The 24,636-nt window shown below is 41.6% G+C and overlaps 2 protein-coding genes across 3 annotated transcripts in view; one reads left to right on the top strand and one right to left on the bottom strand.

Moving 5' to 3' along the window:
• Positions 1–23,008, bottom strand: part of TPR (translocated promoter region, nuclear basket protein) — a 46,095-nt gene extending 23,087 nt beyond the window's left edge. Inside the window, exons 1-23 of the mRNA XM_075286673.1 lie at positions 22,756–23,008; positions 19,637–19,741; positions 18,210–18,283; positions 16,692–16,788; positions 14,761–14,864; positions 13,341–13,505; positions 13,127–13,219; positions 12,834–12,914; positions 9,759–9,846; positions 9,458–9,598; positions 7,966–8,057; positions 7,103–7,300; positions 6,918–7,025; positions 6,175–6,401; positions 5,156–5,319; positions 4,939–5,066; positions 4,417–4,565; positions 3,428–3,590; positions 1,928–2,062; positions 1,239–1,379; positions 981–1,149; positions 703–869; positions 219–371 (exon numbers count right to left, since the gene is read on the bottom strand). Coding sequence (XP_075142774.1) covers positions 219–371; positions 703–869; positions 981–1,149; positions 1,239–1,379; positions 1,928–2,062; positions 3,428–3,590; positions 4,417–4,565; positions 4,939–5,066; positions 5,156–5,319; positions 6,175–6,401; positions 6,918–7,025; positions 7,103–7,300; positions 7,966–8,057; positions 9,458–9,598; positions 9,759–9,846; positions 12,834–12,914; positions 13,127–13,219; positions 13,341–13,505; positions 14,761–14,864; positions 16,692–16,788; positions 18,210–18,283; positions 19,637–19,741; positions 22,756–22,906 — 3,093 coding nt within the window. The 5' untranslated portion in view covers positions 22,907–23,008. The remainder of the gene's footprint in view (positions 1–218; positions 372–702; positions 870–980; positions 1,150–1,238; positions 1,380–1,927; positions 2,063–3,427; positions 3,591–4,416; positions 4,566–4,938; positions 5,067–5,155; positions 5,320–6,174; positions 6,402–6,917; positions 7,026–7,102; positions 7,301–7,965; positions 8,058–9,457; positions 9,599–9,758; positions 9,847–12,833; positions 12,915–13,126; positions 13,220–13,340; positions 13,506–14,760; positions 14,865–16,691; positions 16,789–18,209; positions 18,284–19,636; positions 19,742–22,755) is intronic.
• Positions 23,009–23,260: 252 nt separating this feature from the next.
• The window catches only part of ODR4 (odr-4 GPCR localization factor homolog), a 31,686-nt gene continuing 30,310 nt past the window's right edge, over positions 23,261–24,636 (top strand). The window contains exon 1 of one of the 2 annotated variants that reach the window (XM_075286711.1): positions 23,261–23,343. The gene's annotated coding sequence lies outside the window, so the exon portion shown is untranslated. The remainder of the gene's footprint in view (positions 23,344–24,636) is intronic. The other variant, XM_075286710.1, reaches the window with a different exon arrangement.

The raw sequence follows: 24,636 nt of genomic DNA, 5'->3' as shown, positions 1-24,636 counted from the left end.
CTTACTCAGGCGATTTTTAGTTCATTAACGTAGTCTCTTATAACTAAAAACATAGGAACTTATAGTTCCTAGAAGACATAAGTCTATTAAAACAACTGTATGCTGACAGTCACATGGCAATTTAAGAAAACGTATCGCCATTTCTAAAAACATATCTACGCAAACTGTCATAGGCAGGTAGCAAACTAAAGACTTGTAACCATATATGCACGGCATACCTGTTGCTCCATGTTTTCAATAGCTTTGTGTTTTTCATCTCTGAGCTCTTGTTTTTCCTTTTCTGCTTCCATCATCTTCTTTTCAAGCTGTGCTTGGTACTCCGCTGCCTCTTTCATTCGTAATTCTATGGTTTTACGTGCTTCTTCAGTAACCTTTTAAGTATTATTTTATGATAGTTTTAGGTAAAAACACTTTTTAGAATTAAATCAGTCAAAATAAACTAGAATGCCAGAAGAGAGGAGGAATACTGACAAAACTGGGGATTTGTTCTGGTGCTCTATAAAATGCTTTAGTAACTAAGTTATACCATAACATTCAAAAACTAATACATATCTTGTATAAAACACTTTACAAGGCCAACCACTGAACTTACAAGTCACAGTCTCTAGAGACAAGTAAGACCTCAGTATCCTAAGAACCAAGCAGCTAATATATCAATGATATCCAGGTTCCGCAGTTACATTTCATTTAGTTTTCTTGTACCTGTTTCTCCTTGTTGAGAGATTCTTCCAAGCCAAGCACAACCTCTCTATATTGCTCCACATTACTAGTGGCAGTCTTCAGCCTCTCTTTAAGGTCACTCACTGACTCTTCAGATTGTCTCAATTTATTCTTGATCTCTTCTATATCTTCACCTTTGTCATCTGCATCTAGAAGAAAACAGCACATGCACGATTTACAATGTACAACTTATCCCTAGAATACATACATTACATTTTCCTGATGGAGAAACGTCATAGCCATCCCCCAATGTATATTACCTTTGTTGGCTGATGACTGGCTTGTGCGAGATGCCAACTGTGCTTCAAAACTACCAAGTGTTTGTTTCAGTGCAGAAATTTCTTTATGGGAATTTTTCAGAAGTTCTTTTGTGCTATTGTGAAGATTTACTTCCGATTCATACTGTCTTTTAAGGTCCAAAATCTGAACCTGTAAATTAAACATTTAATTTTCATAAACAGATGACAAATGTTAAGAAAAAACAGGGGGATGGGAAGCCTAAACAAGGGTTGACTTACATCTTGATTTTTACCGGTGATATGTTTCTGCTCTATTTCATGCTCCAATTTCTTCTTGACTTGGGTTAGCTCTTGCTCCAGCTTTTCTATTTGATTGGTATATCTCTGTCTAATTTCTGCATCAGATCTTTCAAGGGTGACCTAGAGAGCATATCCAAAACTAAGAACTCCATAACCAGCACAGGTACAATGGTGAACCAAACAGAACAGACTATCCAGATGGCATCTCAGGAAAAATGTAATACCATCAATAGGTATTCAATCGAATATTACGGTATTCAAAATATTCATACTCAGTTGAATACCATGCAGTAAAAATTCGATTCCACTCCCACCTTCCCTGGCGCTTTTTTTTTTTTTACACCAATAACTATGCAGGGGAGGTGGGACAGGAACTAGGACAACGAAGGCATTAAAAAAAAAAAAAACACCGTATACAGTAGAGATGAGCGAGTAGTGAAATATTCGAAAATTCGAAATTCAATTTGAGTAGACCTCAATATTCGACTATTCGATCGAATACTTACTCGATCGAATACTACTCGCTCATCTCTAACCATCAAAAATGGCTTAAATATTAATGTGCTGCTTAATAGATTAATAAATAAAATATAGTCCAATTATAGATGTAGTTACATATCACACAAGTCACAAAATGAAGAAGAAAGCAATGAAATAATGTAACTAACCTGGATAGTCTGTAGGTTTGTTAGTAGTAGATTTTGACCCCTTTGCTCAACAAGTAAGGAGTCTCTTTCTTGGGTAAGTCTACTTTCTGTCATCTTCAAAAGCTCCTTTTCCCTCTTTAAGTTTTCCACTCTTACCTTTAAACAAAAACAGAAAAATAAAAAAAAAAAATTAAAAATTATACTCTAATAAGCGAACACAAGGGCCAAAAGTATATTAAACATGCAGGACGAAGGAACCAAAGCACTTTGTATCTTTGGGCCCAACTTTACTAAGAGACATCTCATTGTGGAATATACACAGATGGCAGAAAGTCTACACATTTTCAGGCAGAAAATCTGTACCATAATACACTATCCACTCCAGTAGAGATTAACAAATCTCATCCAAACAATACTTAAAGAGGACCTTTCACCATATCCGGGCACAGGCAGTGTTATATACTGCCAGAAAGCTGACAGTGCGCTGAATTCAGCGCACTGTCGGCTTTCCCGATCTGTGCCCGGTGTGAAGAGCTTACGGCCCGGTACCGTAGCTCTTCTATGGTCAGAAGGGCGTTTCTGACCATTAGCCAGGAACGTCCTTCTGCCTCGCGGCGCCAATCGCGCTGTGCTGTGGAGCCGGGAGGAACTCCCCCCTCCCTCTGCTCACACAGCTTGTCCATAGACGAGCATTATCAGGAGCGGGGGGGGGGCGTTCCTCCCCGCTCCACAGCACAGCGCGATTGGCGCCGCGAGGCAGAAGGACGTCTCTGGCTAATGGTCAGAAACGCCCTTCTGACTGTAAAGCGCTACGGTACCGGGACCGATAGCGCTTTACACCGGGCACGGATCGGGAAAGCCGACAGTGCGCTGAATTCAGCGCACTGTCAGCTTTCTGGCAGTATATAACACTGCCTGTGCCCAGATATGGTGAAAGGTCCTCTTTAAGAAACATGTAAAATTGACACATGGTGGAGGTTCTTAAAACCTCAGCACATCCATTCTTTCCGTAGACTTTCACTGTGCATTTCACACGACTAGCAATACATAGGGTGAAATCTGGGGCAAATCTGCAGAAAAACATGCATGGACCTCAGTAAATTCGTAGAGAAAAAAAAAAACAACTCCATTTCCAAATGCATTCATACAACTGTTTAGCCTAAGGGCTCGTTCACACCTGTGCCCGATCTCCGTTTTGCAGGTTTCCGTTTCCTGCACAAAACAGAGGCAGGATACGGAAACCTGCAGGACTCTCTCACCCATTCATTTGAATAGGTGAGAAAGCTGTCCGGCGGTGAGCGTTTTATGCTCTCCGCCGTGAAACCGTTTTTTTAAAATCCGGACACAGAGTCGGACATGTAGTACTCTGTGTCCGGATTTTTAAAAAAAACGGTTTCGCAGCGGAGAGCATAAAACGCTCACCGCCGTACCCGGTCTGTGGTATCCGTCTTCTTGCATGCAGAAGACGGAAACCACAGAACGGAGTGCCGAACGCAGGTGTGAACCTAGCGTAATACTTACTTCTGCAACAGCTAGCTTTTCATTGGCCGCTCTCAAGTCTTGTGTTATTGTGTTAATGATTTGTTCTTGTTTTTGAGTTGTGGCAGAAAGCTTTTGCGACTTCTCCTGTAAAGTTGTTATTTCCCTTCGGTAGCCTTCAACATTATCCTGTAACATTTCATATCTGACGAAGCAATGATAAGATTAATAATATTATTTAAAGCCCATACAAGTTTAAAAATCACATGAAATCACATACATCGAATGACAACTCTGTCTGACATATGAATGGGCCAAGTAATAATGATGGCATGTAAGCAAGTGCCATCTGTAGTCAAAAATGGTCATTACTAGTAGAATCACAGGAAGGGCAACATCCCATACTAAGCTTTTCTTTGCTTGTGAAGAAGCCTGCATTTGAATTACATTTTTTTTTAAATAAATAAAAACATTTTAGCCTTTGTTCACACTTCGTAGGAGACTCAGTCCCAGATTCCGGCGAGAACCGTCAAAAAGTCTCGCAAAGGAGTGGCAGTGTCACACCTTCCATGAGGCAATGGCCCCAGGTTTATGGAATAAACTGGGGTGCAGTACTATTATTATTATTTTTTTTAAATCAGCAACTACTTATTGTGTTATTCCAATATGCACCTGCCAATCTTTACACTCCTGTCCATACTTCTGTTCTGGCTGCCCTCTAGGGAGCGCTACACTTATGTCATAGCACTGGGGGGGCAGTTGTCATATACTGCAGACGGGCTTTAAAAAAAAAAAAAAAAAAGGGGATGTCATACACTGTGAAGGTGTATAAAAGGGGGTCAAACAGTGTGGACGTCATAAAAAGATGTGACAGGCACCAGAGTTAGGCTAGGTTTTTTTTAACAAACACAAAATGCTCAAAAGGTTAATCATCACTGGTTTAGATAAATAGTGTCAATGTGTATAGGGACAAACCAAAAGGTACGGCACAATTTCAGGGAACAGATAAGTGGAGCTCTAAGGGATATTACCGTTTGGAAGCAAATTCTAGCTGAGTGGAAATTTTTGCATGTTGGGAACGAAGCTCGGTAACTTGCTCCTGCAGTTTCTCATTTTGGTCATTAAGAATCCTGTCATTTTCGGCTTTCTCTTTACGATAATTTTCAAACACTTCTTTAAGCTGTAGGAAAAAAAAGGCAAATTATTAATGGCCACTTTGCATCTCACATTATTAAAGTATAACTTATTCCTTATGGTACACTGAAGCACTGCCATGCATGTGCTAATATTAAGCCTTGACAGCTCTCCAACTATCTGCTCTCCACAATGATGGCCACACTGCCTCATCCAGTTCTGAGCTGCAGAGACTAATGTCATAAGACAACCAGGTAGTAGATGAAGTCCTTAGTACCTGAACTGAGGGCAAATGAAGCCTTTGTTCTTCATAGGGGTTAAACTATACTTCACCCATTCATCCACATTCAATTCTTATGAAATTGAGTAAGTTGATAACCTTTCACCCCCACAGACACCAATTTAGATCTATACGTAACCTGTTTCAGTGCAGCTTTAGCTTCAGTAGCCTCTGAGGATTCAGAGATCAAAACTGCAGGTGCTGGAGTAGAAGAGAGTTGAGATACTCCAGGGGATTTTCTTGGTGTTGAAGTTATGGAGGAGTCATCTAAAATGGAGCATTCAAACATGTATTATCCACTTTAAGGTAATGCATGCGTAAACTCACTGACCCCACTCACTACAGTAGTGTCTTACCTGCTCCAGGCAACGTGACTCCAGTTGTCTGAGCCAACAGTATGCGATACATGTCTCGCTGACGTGCAGTAGACTCCACCAAGGTCATCTGATGCTGACGGTTTTCCCGAAGTTGCTCTAATTCAGAAAGGGCCATTTCAAGCTCCCGCCTCAAATCAGAAAGTCTAGGAAGAGGATAACAAAGCATTAACCAATGATAATTTATACAGGGCAAAAAAAAAAAATTATCAAAACGGGCTGTATTAAAAAATATAAATTGTATGAGGGTCGTAGTGGTTGGACCTCCACAGATGTAGAATGAATCACATATCCAGTGTAAAGAGGGCAAGTGTCACCAGAATATATAAAATTCTACTCCTTACTTGCAGTCCATTGCTCCCACATCAGACCACAAATTCCCTTTTTAAATAAGTGAATGCTACAAGGCAAACTGATGATGAGCGATACCTTCATATTAGAAATCTATTGTTCAAGTAAATGTTACACTATAGGAGAATATTCATTACTTGAATCTAGGGTTGGCCAATCTCAACCCAAATCCAAGTAATTAATTGAACCTTCATTAATTTCTGTGCAGCGATATCTCAGAAGACAATAAGAGTTATTGAAAAAGTCAACGCCATGTGCCTCAATGTTAACGTGTTAAGAGACATATTAACCTTTGTACATCTCTCTGTATATCTACATCTCTACATATCTATCTACAAGTAGTAGTGGTATTGCTATATTCCATTTCACATTGCCAAGTCAGTTATACACATGTAGCTGAAAAGGGGGTGTTTTACACTCTTAGTGAAGGCAGCCATGAGAACAGCAACCAATCCCCTGGGGGGCGCTATATGGATAGAGGATAAATACTGCTCATGGCGCAACCCCTTTAACTACAAATGAAAACAACAATTGCAAATTAAAAAACAATTTTAGCACAGAACCCAGCCCAATAGAGGACCCTGACCTATCTATTGGCAGTGCTAGATGATAAACTGGACTCTGGTGGTAGACTCCCTTTAATAACTTACTGTGCAGCAGAGGCTTCTTGCTCTTCCTTCTCCTTCGCTTCACCAAGCTCTCTCAATGCAACCAGAAGCTTTTGGTTTTGCTCCTGAAGTTCATCAATGTTCCTGAAAGTGACCAAGTGCTGCGTTATAACTTCAGAAGAACTGCTGATATTAGCAGAGCTGACATCGTCGTCTCTTTGGACATGATTTCCTCTTGCCTCTTCCAGTTCTACTAACAGAGCTTTAATCTATAACAAGAAAAACAAAATACATTTACAAATTGCAATAATGAACATGGAAAAAACAGACAAACCCACACACTATTAAAGAGGTCAGCCCTGGCAAACAAGAACAATATGCTGCAATAGTAGACATACCAAAAGTCATCCAAGTCAATCCTAATGCATAAAACTGTTACTTTAATTCAGTTAACCGACTTTAGTGTATACGCATAAAAACATGCCCAAAACGTAGATACTTGTGCAAATTGTTTGGGCAAAAGTCTGAAGTCTGGGGGAGATTTGGGAAGCGCCCCCATACACATATAGACGGTCAATGGAATCCACCATAATCAGTGGTTCAAATGACAATAGTCTGATTTCAATGGTCAGATTATCTTTATCTCTTCACCTAAACTATATTTAAAGTTGTAACTAAACCTACATATATAGCCATCAACAATAAATATAAACCAATACATAATTATTTCAGTATATTCTGAGTTACTCTGGAAATTTGTAGAATCATTATATATAAAGCTGTACCTGTTGGGAAAGATCTTTCACTTGTAACTCCAATCTCTGATTTTCTCTTTCAAGCACAGAGGAAAGCTTGTTTGCCTTATCAGTTTCATTTTGCAAACGTTGAATTTCCTGAAGATAAATGGAAATTAGCAAAAACCTTCATGAACAAGATGCAAAAACCGGAAAAGTTAAAGATAAAAAAATACCTTCATAGCTTGTTCAAGTTTGGCAGACAGACTTGCCACAGTTTTCTGCATTCGCTCATACTCTTCCCGTTGACGTTTCAGAATGGGTGCTTTAGCCTCAACCTCTTTCACGATGTCGTCCAAGTACTTTGTAATTCTTTTATTTTCTTGTTTTTCTATTAATAATTGGTCTTGAGTTTCCATGTATGCATTATAGAGCTGGAAAAAAATATACACTACATTTACATAGAATGCGGAAACAAGTGCAACTATGTTCCAGTCTAAAACGTTAAAGTGGGGTTCTCACAAAGACTTCAGAATTCCCTTCAAGGTAGACATTCCCATTTTACAACTTGTGGTTTATGCTGGGTGAGTGGAAAAAAAACCCATTTCTCTCACTAAAAGTGACATATAACAAACTGATCTTGCCATCTACTCCATTGGTGTCAAAAGGCTTTTACCGGTTTCCTCTCATAGGGTATGACCTCTGAACTCCAGAGAGAAACGTGGCTTAGCATGGGACTGTGTAGTTAAAAGCATCTATAGTTATAATATATAGTTAGCACCTATATACTGCTGTCCACTGTAGAAAAGTACATTGTGGCAAATTTATTAAATATACACCAGTTTTTTGGCATAAGTGGGTGAAGTTGGGCAGGGGCCAGTTTTCTGATTTACAGAAGACAGAGCTTAAACCTGAGGTCTATGTCACTTTCTGACTGGCACAGATTTAATTTCTAAGAACATGGCAGCTCCCATGGAGTTAAAGAGACTGGAGTCTCTTGATTCAGACACATTGTCACAAGCACAATAATAACAACACCCCCCCTTCCCCATTAAGCGTTACACACAGTAGGCACACAGTCACAACAAGGTGATAATACCTCGGTAAGTTTCATGCCCGGTTTCACAACTTTTGCTACAGCAGCAGCTGTTGGGGACATTGCAGTTAATTCTTCTTCACTCAACAGAACACCTGTATGGACAAAAACAAAACAGAACAGTATAAGTAATAGTGTACTACTAGCTTGGAGTAGTGATTGACTGGAAGTGCCAGATTTGGTGGTATACATAGAGATGGGTCCTGACATCATAGCCTAGGAAACAACTTATCTGGCGTGTATTCATTGGATTTCCTGGCCTCAATAGTTATGTATGATGCTAGAAGTCCCTCTCCTGCACACTGTTCAGGCTGGGAAATCCAGCAAACACACAGTTTCATGAGTGAAACTCAGTCATGTGAATCTAGGCGTAAAGGGATTCTACCATTAAAAACTTTTTTTTTCTCCCTAACATGTCAGAATAGCCTTAAGAAAGTCTATTTGTCTCCTACCACCTTTAGATGTCTTCTCCACCCCACCGTTCGGTTAAAATCCCGTTTTCCACCGGTATGCAAACCGGTCTTGACGCGTCTTCTTCAGGGGGTTGGCTTCAAACTTCTAGGCCCTGGGCCTAGGGCAAAGCAGACTGCGCATTCCCGCAGTCACAAGGAAAATGGCCGCTTACACAGTATTATAAGCGGTCATTTTCTTGTGGCCAGTGGGCATGCGCAGTCAGCTTTGCCCTAGAAGTTTGAAGCCAACCCCCCAGAAGAAGACTCATCAAGACCTCATTTCTGAAAATGGAGGCGGCGCTGGAGAGTTCCCTTGCAGCATTGGGGACGCCTCAGTCCTGCGAGAGAACTCATTTGCATACTGGCGGAAAACAGGATTTTAACAGAACGGCGGGGCGGAGAAGACATCTAAAGGTAGAAGACGAATAGCCTTTCTTAAGGCTATTCCGTTTAGGGAGAAAAAAAAAAGTTTTTAATGGTAGAATCCCTTTAATCTGTGAGTTGGAGTACAGATCAGATGTGTGTTAAATATCTAAGTGGATCCACATGAAGACATCTAGATTAGGAATCCACTCTGATAAAAAAGGTGTGGTCGTTCAAACAAATACTATACATTTCAGGAACCAATATTGCTTAAACCTATAGATGACACATATGTTTAGCAGTGTAAATATACTCATTAAATTGAGATTGATTAGCCATACCCAAAGAAAGGCTTTGATACACAGTAAACATAATGTAAAATTCTGTATTCAACCTAGTTCTGCACATATAATGCAGATTTTTTTTAAAAAAAAGTTTAAAAAAAAAAGTGGTAGAAGGATGGGATCGGAACTATTATACTGGTAATCCTAAGTCCCTAAGTTCACCATGTAAACAATCCATAAGTAACAATTTTTAAGTATAGGATATGATGTGTATTCTTTTAGCATAGGGCTAGCACACAGAAGTCCGATAAGTTCAAAGGAAAGTAAATGCACTGAAAGATTAGAAGCAATCCTCAACCAACTGCAAGGATAAACTAGATGACATTTACACACTACCTTTCCGCTTGGTGGATGAAAGCAAATCGTTTGCATTTTCAAGTTCTCTCTCTAGTTTACTGATTCTTTCACCAAGGTCTTTTTCAGCCTGACGCTTTGAAGCCTCCATTTCTCCTAGTTGATCCTGGAGAGAGGAGTTATCTTAAAAAAAAAAAAAAAAAAAAAAAAAAAAAAAAAATCAAAACAATGAAACGTGTAACATAAGATGATTCACGTGGTTATCAGAACATGAATTTAGGTGGAGCCCATTATGAAATTAGATATATTAGAAACAGCAATGGTAATATAAACGTCAACTTACTATCACCAGCTTCTTTAAGGAATTTCTGCAGTTCCTCCACTGCCCGAGTCAATTCTACATTCTTTGCCTCAGAGTCGTCTGCAGCGCTCTAGAGTAACACACAGCAAAATAAGTCATTTTCCTTTTGTAAACTTGTTTTGTTGAGAATTGTACATCACAGTATACAGTACAGAAATACAATGCTAGTAGAACAAAATAAATACAATGACGTTCCATACAAGAGACATAAAAAAATGTACAAACACAAAGGAAAAACAAATAATCGAAACCGTAGCTGCGGAGTCCATAATCCTGAAAAGAAAAATCACAAGGAAATAGGCAGGGAGACCAGTCAAACCAACCTGTGGAGGTAAGAAAGACACGCAGGAAACATTTCAATTATTCCCACAGGCCCAAAATAAGTAAGAGGTACCAACCTAAAGTAAAGGATAGATGGAGACCATTGAGATGCATAGTAAGGATGCCAGGCTAAGTCATAAATGAATTAAGAGCCACCCGAAAAAATGGGGCCGTATATAAGGTCAGTGGTGAGGTACATGAAGGACCCCAAACCTCGATGAATTTTGCAGGACAACCTCTACCCTTATATACTTGTACTAGTTGATTATATGGAAGGAGTAATTTCACTAGTTTCCTCCACTGTGAGAGAGAAGGCAGGCAAGGCGCCATCCATCTCAAAGCTATGGCCTTCCTAGCTAAGAATAGGGATTCTCGCAACATAATGCGAGCATGATGTGGCCATATTTCTTCGTCCACGATGCCAAACAGGCAAATATCTGGAGTAAGTTGGACAAGGGTACCGAGGACCTCTGACAATATATCTACAACTTCTGCCCAGAAGCTTTTACAGGGCATTCCCATATCATATGCCAAAAGTCTGAGTATTCTGCAGTACAGCGTGGGCATCCTGGATGTTGCAGTCATCTCATTTTATGTAACCGCACAGGTGTCAAATAATATTGATGTATAATATATACTTATATCAACCTGTTAACTGACAGACACAAATTGCGCTGGTTCTTAAAACTCTAAATAACACTCATCAGTAAGAGCGCAAATCAGGGTGCGCTACTTCAACAAAGAAGATGCAACCAACTGAGATGTCTTAGCCTGTATAAGGTGGGAATATAAGTTTGAAATGAGACCCTGGGGCCCATAGGGCCGAAGTACCCCAATTAGAGGGTAGGTAGAAATAAGTGCATCGGGCAGGGGAAACTAGTAGTCATGGCATGTCTGATTTGTAAAAAACGGAAAAACTGTGTGCGGAGAATATTACACCGAACACTTAGGGAGTTAAAGGAGCAAAAAATACCTTGATCATATAGATCAACCAAAGACACAACTCCAAACCTCTCCCAGTACCGCGAGTCTGGAAGAGTCAGGAGCTCAGTCAGTCCAGGCTTCGCCGCAGAGACCAGAAGCTGGTTTCCGTCTCCTGTCCAGTTTCTAGGGCAGAAGATGGAAACCTGAAAGCGGAGACCGGGGCGCAGATGTGAATCCGCCCTTAATTAGGTTTATACGCCCAGCTACCGACAAAGGCAGGGCCCTCCATACTTTACATTTAGTTTTAGAAGGGGATATACATTCAGAAGGGGATATACGTTCAGGATCAGAAAGTTACTATAATCATTAGAGCTATGAATACCCAGATATTTGCAGGTATCAACTACTTTAAGACCACAGACCAACTCTCCAGTATTCACCGGTAGGTGTGAAGAGATGGGCATATAGGAGGATTTAGACCAGTTTATTCATAAACCAGAATAAACACAAAATCTATCAATAACGTCCATAGCTCTGGGCAGAGTGTTAGATGGGGCAAGACATAAATAAAAGCATATCATCTGCATACAAGGCCATCCTCTCCTACAGTTCGCCAATGGTCACCACTTTATATATTGGGTCCCTCCTAAGGGGATAGCAAGTGTCTCTATCGCTATTGCAAACAATAATGGGGGTAAAGGACATCCCTGATGGGTTCCCCTGTGCAGGGGGGGATGTGGGAGACAGAGCACCATTAATAGAAAGTGCCGCTGTAGGGGACTGATAAAGATAAAGGATTCCCCAAACCCGAAGCAATGAAGGATCAGGAGGAGGAAGGGCCATTCTAAGGAATCAAATGCCTTAGCAGCATCTAAAGAGGCTATCACCCAATCCTTTTTAAGGGCAGACCCGATTTGAGACATCACGTGGACTCTTCTAAGGTTAAAGTTATTTTCCTTAATGAATCTGTGAATAAACAACTAAACCTTTAGACTGAGGCATCACGTGGCAGAAATGCACTTTTATTGTCTGCAGATTTTGCCTGTGGTTTTTTGAGCCAAAGCCAAGAACGACTACAAAAGGAATGGAAGCTATATTATATAATTTATACTGTCTGCTCAATACACTCGTGGCGTGGGCTCAAAAAACTGCAGCAAAGTCTGAAGAAAAAAAAACAAAAAAAACAACAACTTATCCAAAGACACCTTTAATTGTCTACAACTTCCACCTAAAATACACTTCATAAAGAGGAAGAAGTAAGAACACTGGAAATACCATAATACAAAATAAGAAGCCAGTCAAATTTCATGCAAAGGTTCAGTGAAGACATGCCATTTAATAAGACAAATTCTAGGCCAGAATACAAGATCTGAAAGGGCCGCTATAACTTGACAATTCTCCTGTCAGTTTATTAACATCGGACCAGGTTTTCCAAATCCCAGTAGTGTTTTCTCACTTGGGCACCTACTAATTTTCCTGGCAGTGTTCTCCATATTACATTACAAGAGGCTCCGATACATAATGAGGTGACCAGATAATACATGGTTGCATTGATTTCACCTGAGCAGGATCCATTTTTTCCAGCTCTGCCCTGAACTGAAAGCTTCCTTCCAATCTTTGATATGTACGGACCAGATTTCTAGTTCTATTATATATTATGCATAAGACACCCCCTCCTAGAAAACTTTTCAGTGTAATTCTGAACAGTTTCAAAAGGTTTTTATCTAGGAGAAGAGGTTTATCCAGATGTGACTGCACTAGGATGATTTCCAAGGAGCATTTCGGATGGACTTTTGTAATGTCTAGTCTTACCTTGTAGAGGTTACAAAGCTTAATATTTGCTTTGAGTTCTTTATGAAACTTTTCTTCCACACTTGCTTGCTGTTCCTTCGCCTGCAAAAGCAAAAATATTAATATGGTAGTTACACATTTTAGGCAAAAAAAAAAAAAAAAAAAAAAAAAAAATCAGTGTATGATCCTTCAGTGTTGGTTCAGAAGGCATAAACTGCTATGTAATGGTATTCACATACAGAAGTATTTTCCCAGCAACCTGACACCAAGATAGTCACGAATACATTGGTGTTCCTAAAACTAATTTGACTTGCCTCTTTGAGCTTATTCATTAGATCTTCAGCTTGTTTTTGTAGGTTCTCATTGCTTGCCTTTAGACTTTTAACCTGTTCCTCTAGTCGAATAACCTTACAAAAAATCAAAACAACCATTTTAGCATCTGGAGAGAAATAGTAGTAAAGCAGGAGTGCAACAGTAAAGCGAGGTCCATTCTAATAAACTGCTCTTGTGACAATAACATGACATCACCTCATCTTTTTTGTTTTCCAGAGATCCTTTAAGTTCTAGAATTTCATTTCCTTTTAGTCTTTGAACAGATAGAAGTTCATCTGTTTTCGATCGCAGTTCATCGTTCAGCCAGTTGTTTTGTGTTTGTAGAAGTTCCTTTTCTTGTTCCAAGCGATTCTCTCGATACTTGTGAAAAGAACAGAAAATAAATTTAGAGCTCACGTGCTTCTAAACATGATCTCAGCCTTTCATGTCTGAAATGAGAATAACTGAGTCTCCGGTCACCCATGGGGTTTAGGATTAAAGAAACAATCACACGTGTTTTACTTCTTTTCAGTAAACAGTTACAGTCTACAGACATACCATAGTTCTCTCTGTTAGTCTGTTTGCATAGCTCACCATCACCTTAATGGGAATCACAGAAAAAGCCAAGCACAGCCATGTTCAGCGGTTCCCTTAAAGAGGACCTTTCACATGCAGTGTTATATACCGCTGGAAAGCAGACAGTACGCTGAATTCAGCGCACTGTCGGCTTTCCTGATCTGTGCTCCGGGTAAAGAGCTATCGGTGCCGGTACCGTAGCTCTTTACAGTCAGAAGGGCGTTTCTGACAGTCTGCCAGGAACGTCCTTCTGCAAAGCAGCGCCTATCACGCTGTACAGTGTGAGCAGGGAGGAACGCCCTCTCCCTCTGCTCACAGTGTTCGTCCATAGATGAGCATTATCAGGAGGGGAGGGGGGCGTTCCTGACCGCTCACGCTGTACAGCGCGATAGGCGCTGCTATGCAGAAAGACGTTCCTGACAGACTGTCAGGAATGCCCTTCTGACTGTAAAAAGCTATGGTACTGGTACCGATAGCTCTTTACCCAGGGCACAGATTGGGAAAGCCGACAGTGAGCTGAATTCAGCATACTGTCGGCTTTCCAGTGGTATATAACACCACATGTTCCCAAACCCATGAAAGGTCCTCTAACTTTTAGTCATGATTGGCTGAGATTGAGTATCAAGCATTTCCTTTTCTATTCCTGCTTCTCTCTATAATCTTTCTGTGCACAAAGTGAAGTTACACTTGTTTCGAAAGCATTATCCAGCCTAGTCACTGTCTGCTTGCTAGTCACACCTCCTGGATGAGCCTTACACCTCCTTCATGAACTCAAGGAGCGAGTGGACTGTAAGAGAGATTAGTGTCGCACGCAGGAGGTATGACTATCAAGTGGACAGTGTGACCAGGCTGAAACTGCTCCCCACTGCCCAACTTGTTAGGTTAACATATATGACTTCTGCTTCTGTGTTAAAGCCCAAGATATCATACGCCCAATAGGGAATTACTGCATCCTGCACATAATGGGGTCAGTTTATTATGGAAAAAACACCGGACAGGTTCCCTTTAAATAGATGCATACAACCAAACAGTGAACAAGTAATCCAAAAATGAAACTTACCTTAATGGACAATTCAGAGGACTGTATCTCATCCAGCTTTAACTGTAGCTGTACTTTTGCAGCATTGGCATCTGTTAGTTTTTGGTCAAGACGTTTTATGTCATCTGAGAAGAAAAAGGGACAAATGTAAGAAAACTGGAAACATAAAATGATTTGCTAAGTAAATGCAGTCTCAGAACAGTTTTCAAACTTTTTGCCATAGGATACTGTGATGGTTGATTCGTTGAACAAAGTCAGGAAGGGCCAGGAAGAAGAACTTCGGATATCATCAGTAGATTTTTCCGGTGGATTTATTCTGTTGATCGGATGGAAGGAAAAAAAATTTCTCCTAGTATATGGAAATTAGTCTCAAAGGTTTTTTGCCCATCTTTGGTTCAACTTGGAGTAAAAGGGGTTTTCAGAGCATAAAAACCCCTTTTTTAAAGAGAGAGGAGGCGGAAACAGGTAAAAAAAAAAGGCAGAAGGCCGACAAGGGGATCACAAGAGCGTTGGCAGCGATGGCGCAAGGGTGCTGGGAATTAGCAGGGTAGACAGGGAGCTTGTGGTTCAAACGGGAGGCGAAGAGGTCGACGTCTGGCATGCTCAAATAGAGAAAGACCTGCTGGTCAAGTGACTACTTGCAAGCTTTTCTCGGCTTAGGTAGTCTGCAGCACAAATGTCTAAACTGGAATATAGACTGCAGACAGGGCCAGAACATGACACTTCACCAAAACAAGAGAGTGTGAGGCTTATTGCTAGGCTGCTCAGCTTCTGGTGCCTTCCTGATGGGTCAAGTAGGTGACCGCGGTAAAGTTGTTTGTCTGGACTCTGACCAGACGTCCTTGAGATCCCTGGGGAGGAGAGCCACCAAAGAACATCGCAAACGCAAGTGGAATTGAGCATAAGGACCAGCAAACAGAAAATACGTAAACACGGAGAGTTCCACAGAAGGCAGAACATAGCCAATCTGAGGGCTAGATTTTTGGACTTCAGGAGAAAAATCTTGCCCAGGTGGAGAGCAGCCATTCCCACACCCAAGGGTGGGGGAGAAAGACCTTAATGTAGAGGAGGGCTTGGAGGAAGAAAGCCTGGACCGCTTAGTGTGGGACTGCCAGGCAAGTCTGGTATTGAAAGAGGGCTTCTTGGAGTGGGAGTCCTGGGATGACTGCCCTCTGGAGCGAGAGGTGGGGCCATGAAAAAATAGCAGGCGGTGGAGGAGGGCTGGCGCTTAAAACACTTCTGAAGGAGGAGAGAGCTATTTTTCCCCTGTAGCTTCAGAGATGAACTTCTCTAGGCTTTTAACAAAAAGCTGGCCCTGTTCATCCTGAAAGGGAAGGGGCACAACCCATTTCTTACAGGGGAATTCAGCATTCCACAAATGGATTCAAACAGTACAGCGGATTGCCACCTTAGCAGAATGGCAAGTGGTCAAGATTTAGGAGACTAGCAAATAGTTGTCCTGGAGGGGGCTCCAGTGGAAAAGCTGTTTGGTCCAGGAAATACAGGCCTTGCTGACCCAAGATGCAGCAAAGGAAGGCCACAGGGAGGATCCAGCCACAACGAAGGCTGCTTTAGAGAGAGAGTCCACCTTCTTGTCTGAGGGATTGCTGAGTGAGGCAGAGTTTGCCAAAGGCAGAATGGTAGCCTGGGAAAGCTTAGCTAATGTGGAGTTCACCATGATAAACTCTGACCACTTGGAGACACACTGGTCTGTACACTGGTCTCCGACTTACTGCAGGTCCGCTTCAATTCAAGTTCTGTAAACAGCTGATGGGTGAGGGTGCTTGTTGTTACAGCGTCACTTGAGTAATAAGGTTAATCTATCCTAAAGATAGGTCATCAATATGAAAAATTTGATAAACTCTTTAAACCCTTTCCTGTGCCCAAAATTAAGCACATTTTGCAGTAGCTCAAGTGCAAAACAAGTGCAGGGTCACACTGAAATCCCTCACCGTTGAGATGTTCCAGCTCTTGAGCTTGGCGCTCCCTGGTCCGAACTAGATCTCGCTTTTCAGCTTCAACAGAATCTTTAGCTCTGGTTAACTGACTCTGAAAAATTGTAAAATGACATTCATATTAGGAGAAAACAGACTACTAACATTACAATGAATTACCACTATCTGCAAAGTTGAAAAACCATATTTACTATTTTATTTTATTTTTTTTTGTAGATTGTGAGCCCCACATAGAGCTCACAATGTACATTTTTCCCTATCAGTATGTCTTTTTGGAATATGGGATGGAAATCCATGCAAACACGGGGAGAACATACAAACTCCTTGCAGAAGAGGCAACATACATATTGTTGGATCTCAATTAAGGTTTTCAGTATTTCTTAAAGTCTATATCATTACAATATGGAAATACAATGTGTGTATTTAGTAAAAGGCATAAATGGACAACACTTTTAAAGTTTAAATCTGCTGGGGGGGGGGGCAGTGAAAAAAAAACCAAAAATGCACTTACCTGTCTCCGGTGTCCTCCAGGTTTATCTGCTCCGGCAGCGTCTTTTGGCGATGTGCTGAAGCCACTGATTGGCCTCAGTGGTCACATGACCGTTGAGGCCTAACAGCCGCTTCAGCACCATACCGGAAGAGACCCGGGAGGGCAGATGAACCAGGAAGCGCAGGATGACACCGGAGCAACAGGGACAGGCAAATATGTAAGTTTTTTAAAAAAAATTTCACTGCCCCCAGCAGATTTAAACTTTAAAAGTTTTGCCTGGACAACCCCTTTAAGGTACATTCACAAAATGGAAAATGAAGACGTTGAGGTAGACATCCACCTCAAATTCCTTTCAATTTTCCGCCCTCTGGTGGAATGCCGTTACGGCTTTCTAGCAGATGATGTGGTGGGGAATCTTGACCTATGAACTCAGCAGAAAGATAAAGCAGAACACGTATTTGCTTGAATAACAACAGGAAGCACTATGTGGGGCCTTAGTTTTAAAAAGATTTCCTGAGATTTTTATATTTATGAATTATATTTAAAAAGTTTGTTAGTGCTACTGATGGGTTAATAAATACACCCATATACCATTAGAAGTTATTGTGGTGATTTCTGAGTGTCTCTGGCGGCAGCTATTGCGTCCTCTGTGTTTGTTTACATATGGTTAGCTTCCTGTGTAAGCTGCTGCTCTAACTCCCTCTCACACAGCCCACCTCCATCCTCCTCTCTCACTCCATTACAAACCACTCCAGCTCACTATCCCAATCCCTCCCACCCTGCCTGCTTCACTAAGTCTAGCCCCTCCCACTTACTGACTAGTTACCCTGCGCATTTACTTGGCCCCCCACCCTCACCAAGTCTAATGATCCCGTCCATTATTAGCCCCTCCCACTTTCCCCATCTCCTGGGCTAAGCTATTCCACCCACTGTTAGAAGACAGGAAGAGGAGGAGCCGTTCCCTGATCACAGGAAGGTTTGATAAGTATTGCAGAGCATAGGACAAGAATAGGATAAGAACAAACCTGTAAGGCAACAAGGCGATCATTGGACGTCTCAAGATCTTTAACCTTCTCATTCATTTCTTTTTGTTCCTCACCTTAAATAAACAATGCAAACCATCAACATACCGTCTGCATAAAGATCCGTCAGACTAGAAACAATATAATAAACTATACACCATGAACACATTTGGCACAGATTTTTACAATTATTGAATTGTACGGATTCTGTTATAAAATCATTTTTTTCTAACTGGGTTTAGTTAAGAATTCTCAAACAAGAGACAAACCCCATATAATAAAACGCCAGTCGCATGTTAGAGGTTGGGATCTCAAAATAAGAACGATCCCACTAGCGAGATCAAATCACATGTAATTTCCCCTGGCAGCAGTTACAGTATTCAGATGGTGTTGTGGGAATTCAATGGTGGATAAGCGGCTCCTGTTAGAGACCGTAGAGCATGTGAACAGTGATCTAAAAGGGAATATCCACAGTGCCTTTTATAATCAGGTATTATTCATGCCGTTACTAGATCAACTGTTGATTTGTATTGAATGTTAAAATAGAAACTATGCCAGTTAGACTGTTAGGAACGCCCTTCTGACAGAGGCCAGAGATGGTTAATGGCACTGATCTCTCTTGCCCCGGGGCACATAATGGGAAAGCTGACAGTGCGCTGAATTCAGTGCATGGTCTGCTTTCTAGCAGTATATAAAACCGCATGTGTCCGAGCACATGAAAGGTGTTCTCGTTCTCATATATATATATATATATATATATATATATATATATATATATATATATATACATACACACACACAGGTAGTCCTCGGGTTCCGACGGTCCCGGGTTCCGACGTTTCGCGGTTACGACAGCTCCCTTGTAACAGAAAACTGCCAGCACTCCCAGCTAGCAAGGACTAGCCTGGGGAAAATCAATGCTGGCAGCTTGCTGTTACAAGTGAGCTTGTAAAATAAAACCCTGAAACAGAATGTGAAACTTACCGTACGGTGCAGGGTGGGCGGGCGGGCATTCAGGCCTCCTCTTTCTCCGATGTTCCGTCCTCCTCCGGCGCTCGCAAGCTGATAATGGCCAGGGCACATGCGCAGTATCATGATGCTTCTATTACGGCTACTGCGCATGCGCCCAGGCCATTATCAGCTTGCGAGCGCCGGAGGAGGACGGAACATCGGAGAAAGAGGAGGCCTGAATGCCCGCCCGCCCACCCTGCACCGTACGGTAAGTTTCACATTCTGTTTCAGGGTTTTATTTTAAAGGGGGGGGGGGGTTTGATCCGTTCCTACGCGGCGTCGGTATGGTAGGTTCCGACTTACGTCGAAATTTGGTTTACGACGCCGCGCAAGAACGGATCAACGTCGTAAGTCGAGGACTACCTGTATATATTATACACTCACATACACACACGCAGGGAAGATTGTCCTATACATACATTTCTTAGTAAGCTGTTCCCTCAGACTCTGACATTCTTGTGATTCAGATACAAGACGTTCTTGGCTTTGCGCTAATCTCTTCTCAATTTCAAAGTACTGTTGATCTACAGGGAGAGAAGAAGAAGAGTTAATGTTGATATCATCAATAGAAATCATGTCTGAACAATGGTTGCATGCTCTGAAACCTCAGTCCACTGATGCACCTGCTATCTTATTTTCTCCTCCTGAGTGATAAATACTACAATGGTGGGGATAATCTGCCATCATCCAAAAAATACTTCCAATGGCAATGCTTCAAAAGAATGCAGAGCTCTGCTGTACAGTCCACAACCTTGGGCACTTGCAACAACTCAGATAGTTAATAACATTGTTCAAGACTACATATTGATGGCCTATAGTAATGCAGGAGTGATAAACAGCTTTAACAGTATGTTCACACCATTGTATTCTGCTCAGTATTTTTTATTTAAGTTTTGTCCCTCCTTTTTGAAGCATGTATGTAAACTAACCACCACCTAGTGCAGACCCCCGATACAAAGGCTGGCAATCCCAGCTGGATGCAGTCACAGCTCCCTGCCTATAATTCTGCACATGTTCCAACTGATCCCCCGCAGGCCTACACCGTGTACGGCACCTTCTCGGCTGTAGTATACAGTACAGTACCACATATGAGCTGAGTTATATAGCTTCTCTTTGAATGTAAGGTGTTTTAAAATAAAGCTAAATCTGAAAAGCTATTAGAAGTACACAAATATTTTTGGGGCGCGATTTGGAAGTGGCTTAGTTGCCTTTAAAAGGGAATGTGTCACTGGAATGGATTATATCGAACTATAAGTGCAGACACATAACTGTGGTTCACATGAATACAATGCTATTAGTCTTTTTTCTCCTGATATGGTGTAAGAAGGGTATCTCAATTGCTCTAAGTCTCCCTGCTATGACTCGTGAAAAATGGAAAAAATTAAAAAAAATAGAGCATAACCTGGCGTTTATTCATTGTAGTTTCATGGCAGGTAGGTCATATTAGTAGGTGACAGTCTCCCCTCTATGACTGGTTAACTTCTCAGCATAGAAAGTGCAGAGATTTTTTTTATCACAGGTTCACTTTCGCATTACTTTATGAATATTACTTAAGGTTTCGAAGTTATTCCCGATTGATAAGATCCATCTCTGGCACTCCCATAGAGTGAATGCAGTGGAAGTGCACATGCTTGGCCTGCCACTCCATCAAGACATGAAAACTTATTCAGTGGGGAAATGACTTCAAATCTGTATACCACCCCTTTAAGCCAAGATAATTCTGCAGCATTCCTTGTTGGTTCAGTGACTACACAGAGAGATAATGGTTTGTATTCTGAGAAGTGCAGGGTTTATATCTAATGTAAGAGTCTAATGGTGTCTATACACACTACATGAAAAACCAAACATGCTGCTTTTTGTGGAACCAGTGGGCAAAAGGTAAATAAGCCATTGCCGGGCACTTCTTCCCGATGAAATGCCAAGTACACTTGTCCAAGACTAAACACCAGTTGCAACAATAATTGTAGAACCTGGAATTCTTGCACCTCCCATAGCACTTTCATAAAAAAAGGAAAAATGTACATATGATCACTGAAATCTACGCCAGCTAGATGGTGTTGATTCCAGCACAGGCCCACAAAGGAGTCAACACATTTATGAAGAGTCATGCACCTTGTCATAAGTGAGGCAGCTCTTCAGCTAACAGCGGTGGTATGAAGAGTGATGTTCCAATAGGTTACTCTTAATAAATATTCTCCATCGAGTTCTTTATTTGTTGCATTTTCTAAATAAACAATTTTCCATGTACTGTTGGTCACAATGGATATGTTCTACTTCCATAGGGTGTGTTCACGCTAACATTATTAAAGTCTGTTTCTGCCATACATCACAAGATGACAGCAACAAACAATAAACGGAGAGTAAATGACACAGACAAGAGTCTCTTCTGTCGGCATCTGTTCCCTTTGACTTTGTGTATCGGACAAATGTTCAGTCTGCCATCTAAAGCATGTGGTCAGATAGACTATACTAAACTATCCTATGCTACAGGAGTTCAGCCAAGACATTAGGAGTGTAGCAAGTGGATGTTTAATAAGATATGGCCGATCTCCAGTCTATTATGACACAACATCATGTCTGTTATACAAACAGCACAAAAAAAAAGTCTGCACTATCTGTATAATAAAAGCTTAGTGAATACAACAGATTCGTTGTTACTAGAGATGAGCAAGTAGTATTCGATCGAATACTCGTATCGGTCGAATACCACGCGGGAAAAATCCATTGAATTCAATGCAAAAACTTCCTCGTGCTCCTCATCCTGCTACTTCCGGAACTTGGAGGATCCAAGGTGTCGAACTTTGGTTTCCATGGAAGCCGGAACAACATTCCCGTTTTTTCCCCATAGACCATAATAGGATTTGATATTCGAACGAATACTACTCGCTCATCTCTAGTTTTTACAACTACTCTGCATTTAGGAGATGGGCCAGGTTCATCATTCTGTCTTATATTTTGCCTGCATTTCCTAGGCTGAATACGGTTCAGAGACTGGGTCTCCCCGCACCTTGGTGATGCTGTGAATTTACACTATATAAAGTAGGGGACATAAGAGCTGTGGCAAGGCCGGAGGGACTCCTGGTGTATTTGAGTCTTCTGACAGTTCTTGTTCTCCAGTGTCCAGGAGGCCTCACATACAGGATGACAGCCCCATTCACTCCTATCTGGAGCATCAGACTAGTTCTATCTGTCCCACACAGATCACACACCTACTCTATTCAGATAGGGACTTACAGAGCACTGACTGATTGGACCCTAGGTGGTCATTTGGTCTCTAGTCTAAGGGTCACGTGTTGATAGGAGTAAATCCCCCTAATGCCATTTTCTGATGTCAACTGATCACAGGAGGAGAGACTATTCTGCTGCAGACCAGGGACAGCACAGGCTGCTATGGCCATCAGCAGGAAGTCTCCTGGGCCCTGCAGCTAAGGATACAATGTAGCAGAGCCCGGAGCGTGCACAGCACGTCGTGCAGAGCTACAGGAGCACCACGCGCACACACACACACACAAAACACCACACCGCCACTATGCCGTACCGCAGTCCACTCTGAACTTCTCGTGCCTGGACTTCATCAGGTCGATCTCGCTCTGCTGCTCCGCCAAAAATCGCTCCAGCTTGCCCTGCACGGCTTTGGGCAACTTGGCCAGCTCGGCCTTCTCCAGCACTTGCTGCAGAACGGCCGCCATCTTTCCTGACACAGATTGCCCAGCCACACGCGCAGAGAACCAAGACTCACAGATACCGCCGACCCGAGCCCTGAGGGCTGCTGGGAAAAACACGCTTTTTCGAAACCCTCACCAATAGGGCGGCGGAGTGACGAGTAATAGAAGCGACTTCCGCCACAGCGCAAAGCATTCTGGTTAGTGTAGTTCAGGAAGCAAAAGGAAACACATTAGTGGAAACAGATTGTCCTCTGTACTGATGGCGTGACGGCCATGTTTCTGTAGACTATACTGTATTGGAGTGGAGGGAATGTCATTCAGAACTATGGCGCCTTCTGACTGTTCAGCAGAGGTTGTAGTCTCCGGGTCACGTGATGTGGATGGAACGCGTCACACAGCTGGTCTGGGCTAGACAGTGATTGGCTGCCAGACTTGTCAAGACCACTCAGCACTGGGAAGAGGTAAGTAGTCTCCTGCTCAGGGGCGGACATGTGTGCGGGATATTGGTATTTGTAGAGTATCATATGCATTGTATAATATAGAGTCTCACAGTAACATTCTGTGTGGTCTCAGCACCCCCCAAATGTGACCACCCCACCATATGGCTGCTGACTGCCAGCATCATCATCTTCATCAAGGATACATGATGCAGTGTGAGAGGCAGAGTGCTGGAGTCCTGCTAGATCAGCCCCAAATTCCTGACTTATGTGTGGTCCAGTGCGGCTCTGGAATAGGTTTAAGCCCAGGTGTGGGTCATAGTCTCATACCTGGGCCATAAAACGCTGCTGAGCCTGAACGTCAGGGCAGATCCTAGTAGGAGAAGTGTCCTGACATTGAGAGCCTTGTGTACAGTACAGTGGGTTTTTTCTGTTTCGCTAGCGCTCAGACAAGCCATTATTTTGGCTGAAGTTAAGGCTGTATTTTATTTTGCACATTTTGTGCCTGATCTAAAAGTTTATTTATTTTGCTGTTTTTGTTCAATAAACCAGTTAGCTGCACATTTTGTGTCTGTGACTGGTTGGATCCGCACCACTGCTTCCACCGAGCTACCTTTCCCACAGCAGCCATATATTGAAGAAGTAATTCAGCCATACACTAGACACATAGATAATGCCGCTATATACTTTACATATGAGTATATACTGTATACATTATTCAGCAATATACTGTACAAATCAGTAATATACTCTGCACACAAATAATACAGCCATATACGGTAGAAGTAATTCAGTTTTATACTATACACATAGATAATGCAGCCAAAAACAGTACATATAGTGTGTAAGACATTCAGCCATATGCTATACGAATAGATAATATAGTTATATACAGTATAAGTAGTTCAGCCATATATTGTACATATAAATAATGCAGCCATTATGACTCATTTTAGTCTTGGTTTCCTTATGGCATTATTGGTGTTCATGTGGTGGATCTTCCACTCCTAGAAAACAACATCATAAACAATACATACCGGTATATGTACAAAGCCTCATACACTGTATATGGAAATAATGCCACTTTAGTATATATAAATATCATATTTAAATCCGGCCGCCAGATATTGTACACACAGATGCTACTGCCATATACTGTACACACAAATTGTTCCTTAATATAAGTAAGTATAAATAACATCACCATATACTATTATAATAATATTGCTATACTATAATTAAAAACCGCTAGTATATAAAATAGAAATCTTATATGCTAAAGTCATATATTGAGACATCTAGGTCAGAAATAAATTC

Source organism: Leptodactylus fuscus, chromosome 9 (genome assembly GCF_031893055.1).
Source record: "Leptodactylus fuscus isolate aLepFus1 chromosome 9, aLepFus1.hap2, whole genome shotgun sequence".
Classification (NCBI taxonomy): Eukaryota; Metazoa; Chordata; class Amphibia; order Anura; family Leptodactylidae; genus Leptodactylus; species Leptodactylus fuscus.
Note: the sequence above shows the minus strand (reverse complement) of the source record. Positions and strands in the feature narration are given on the sequence as shown.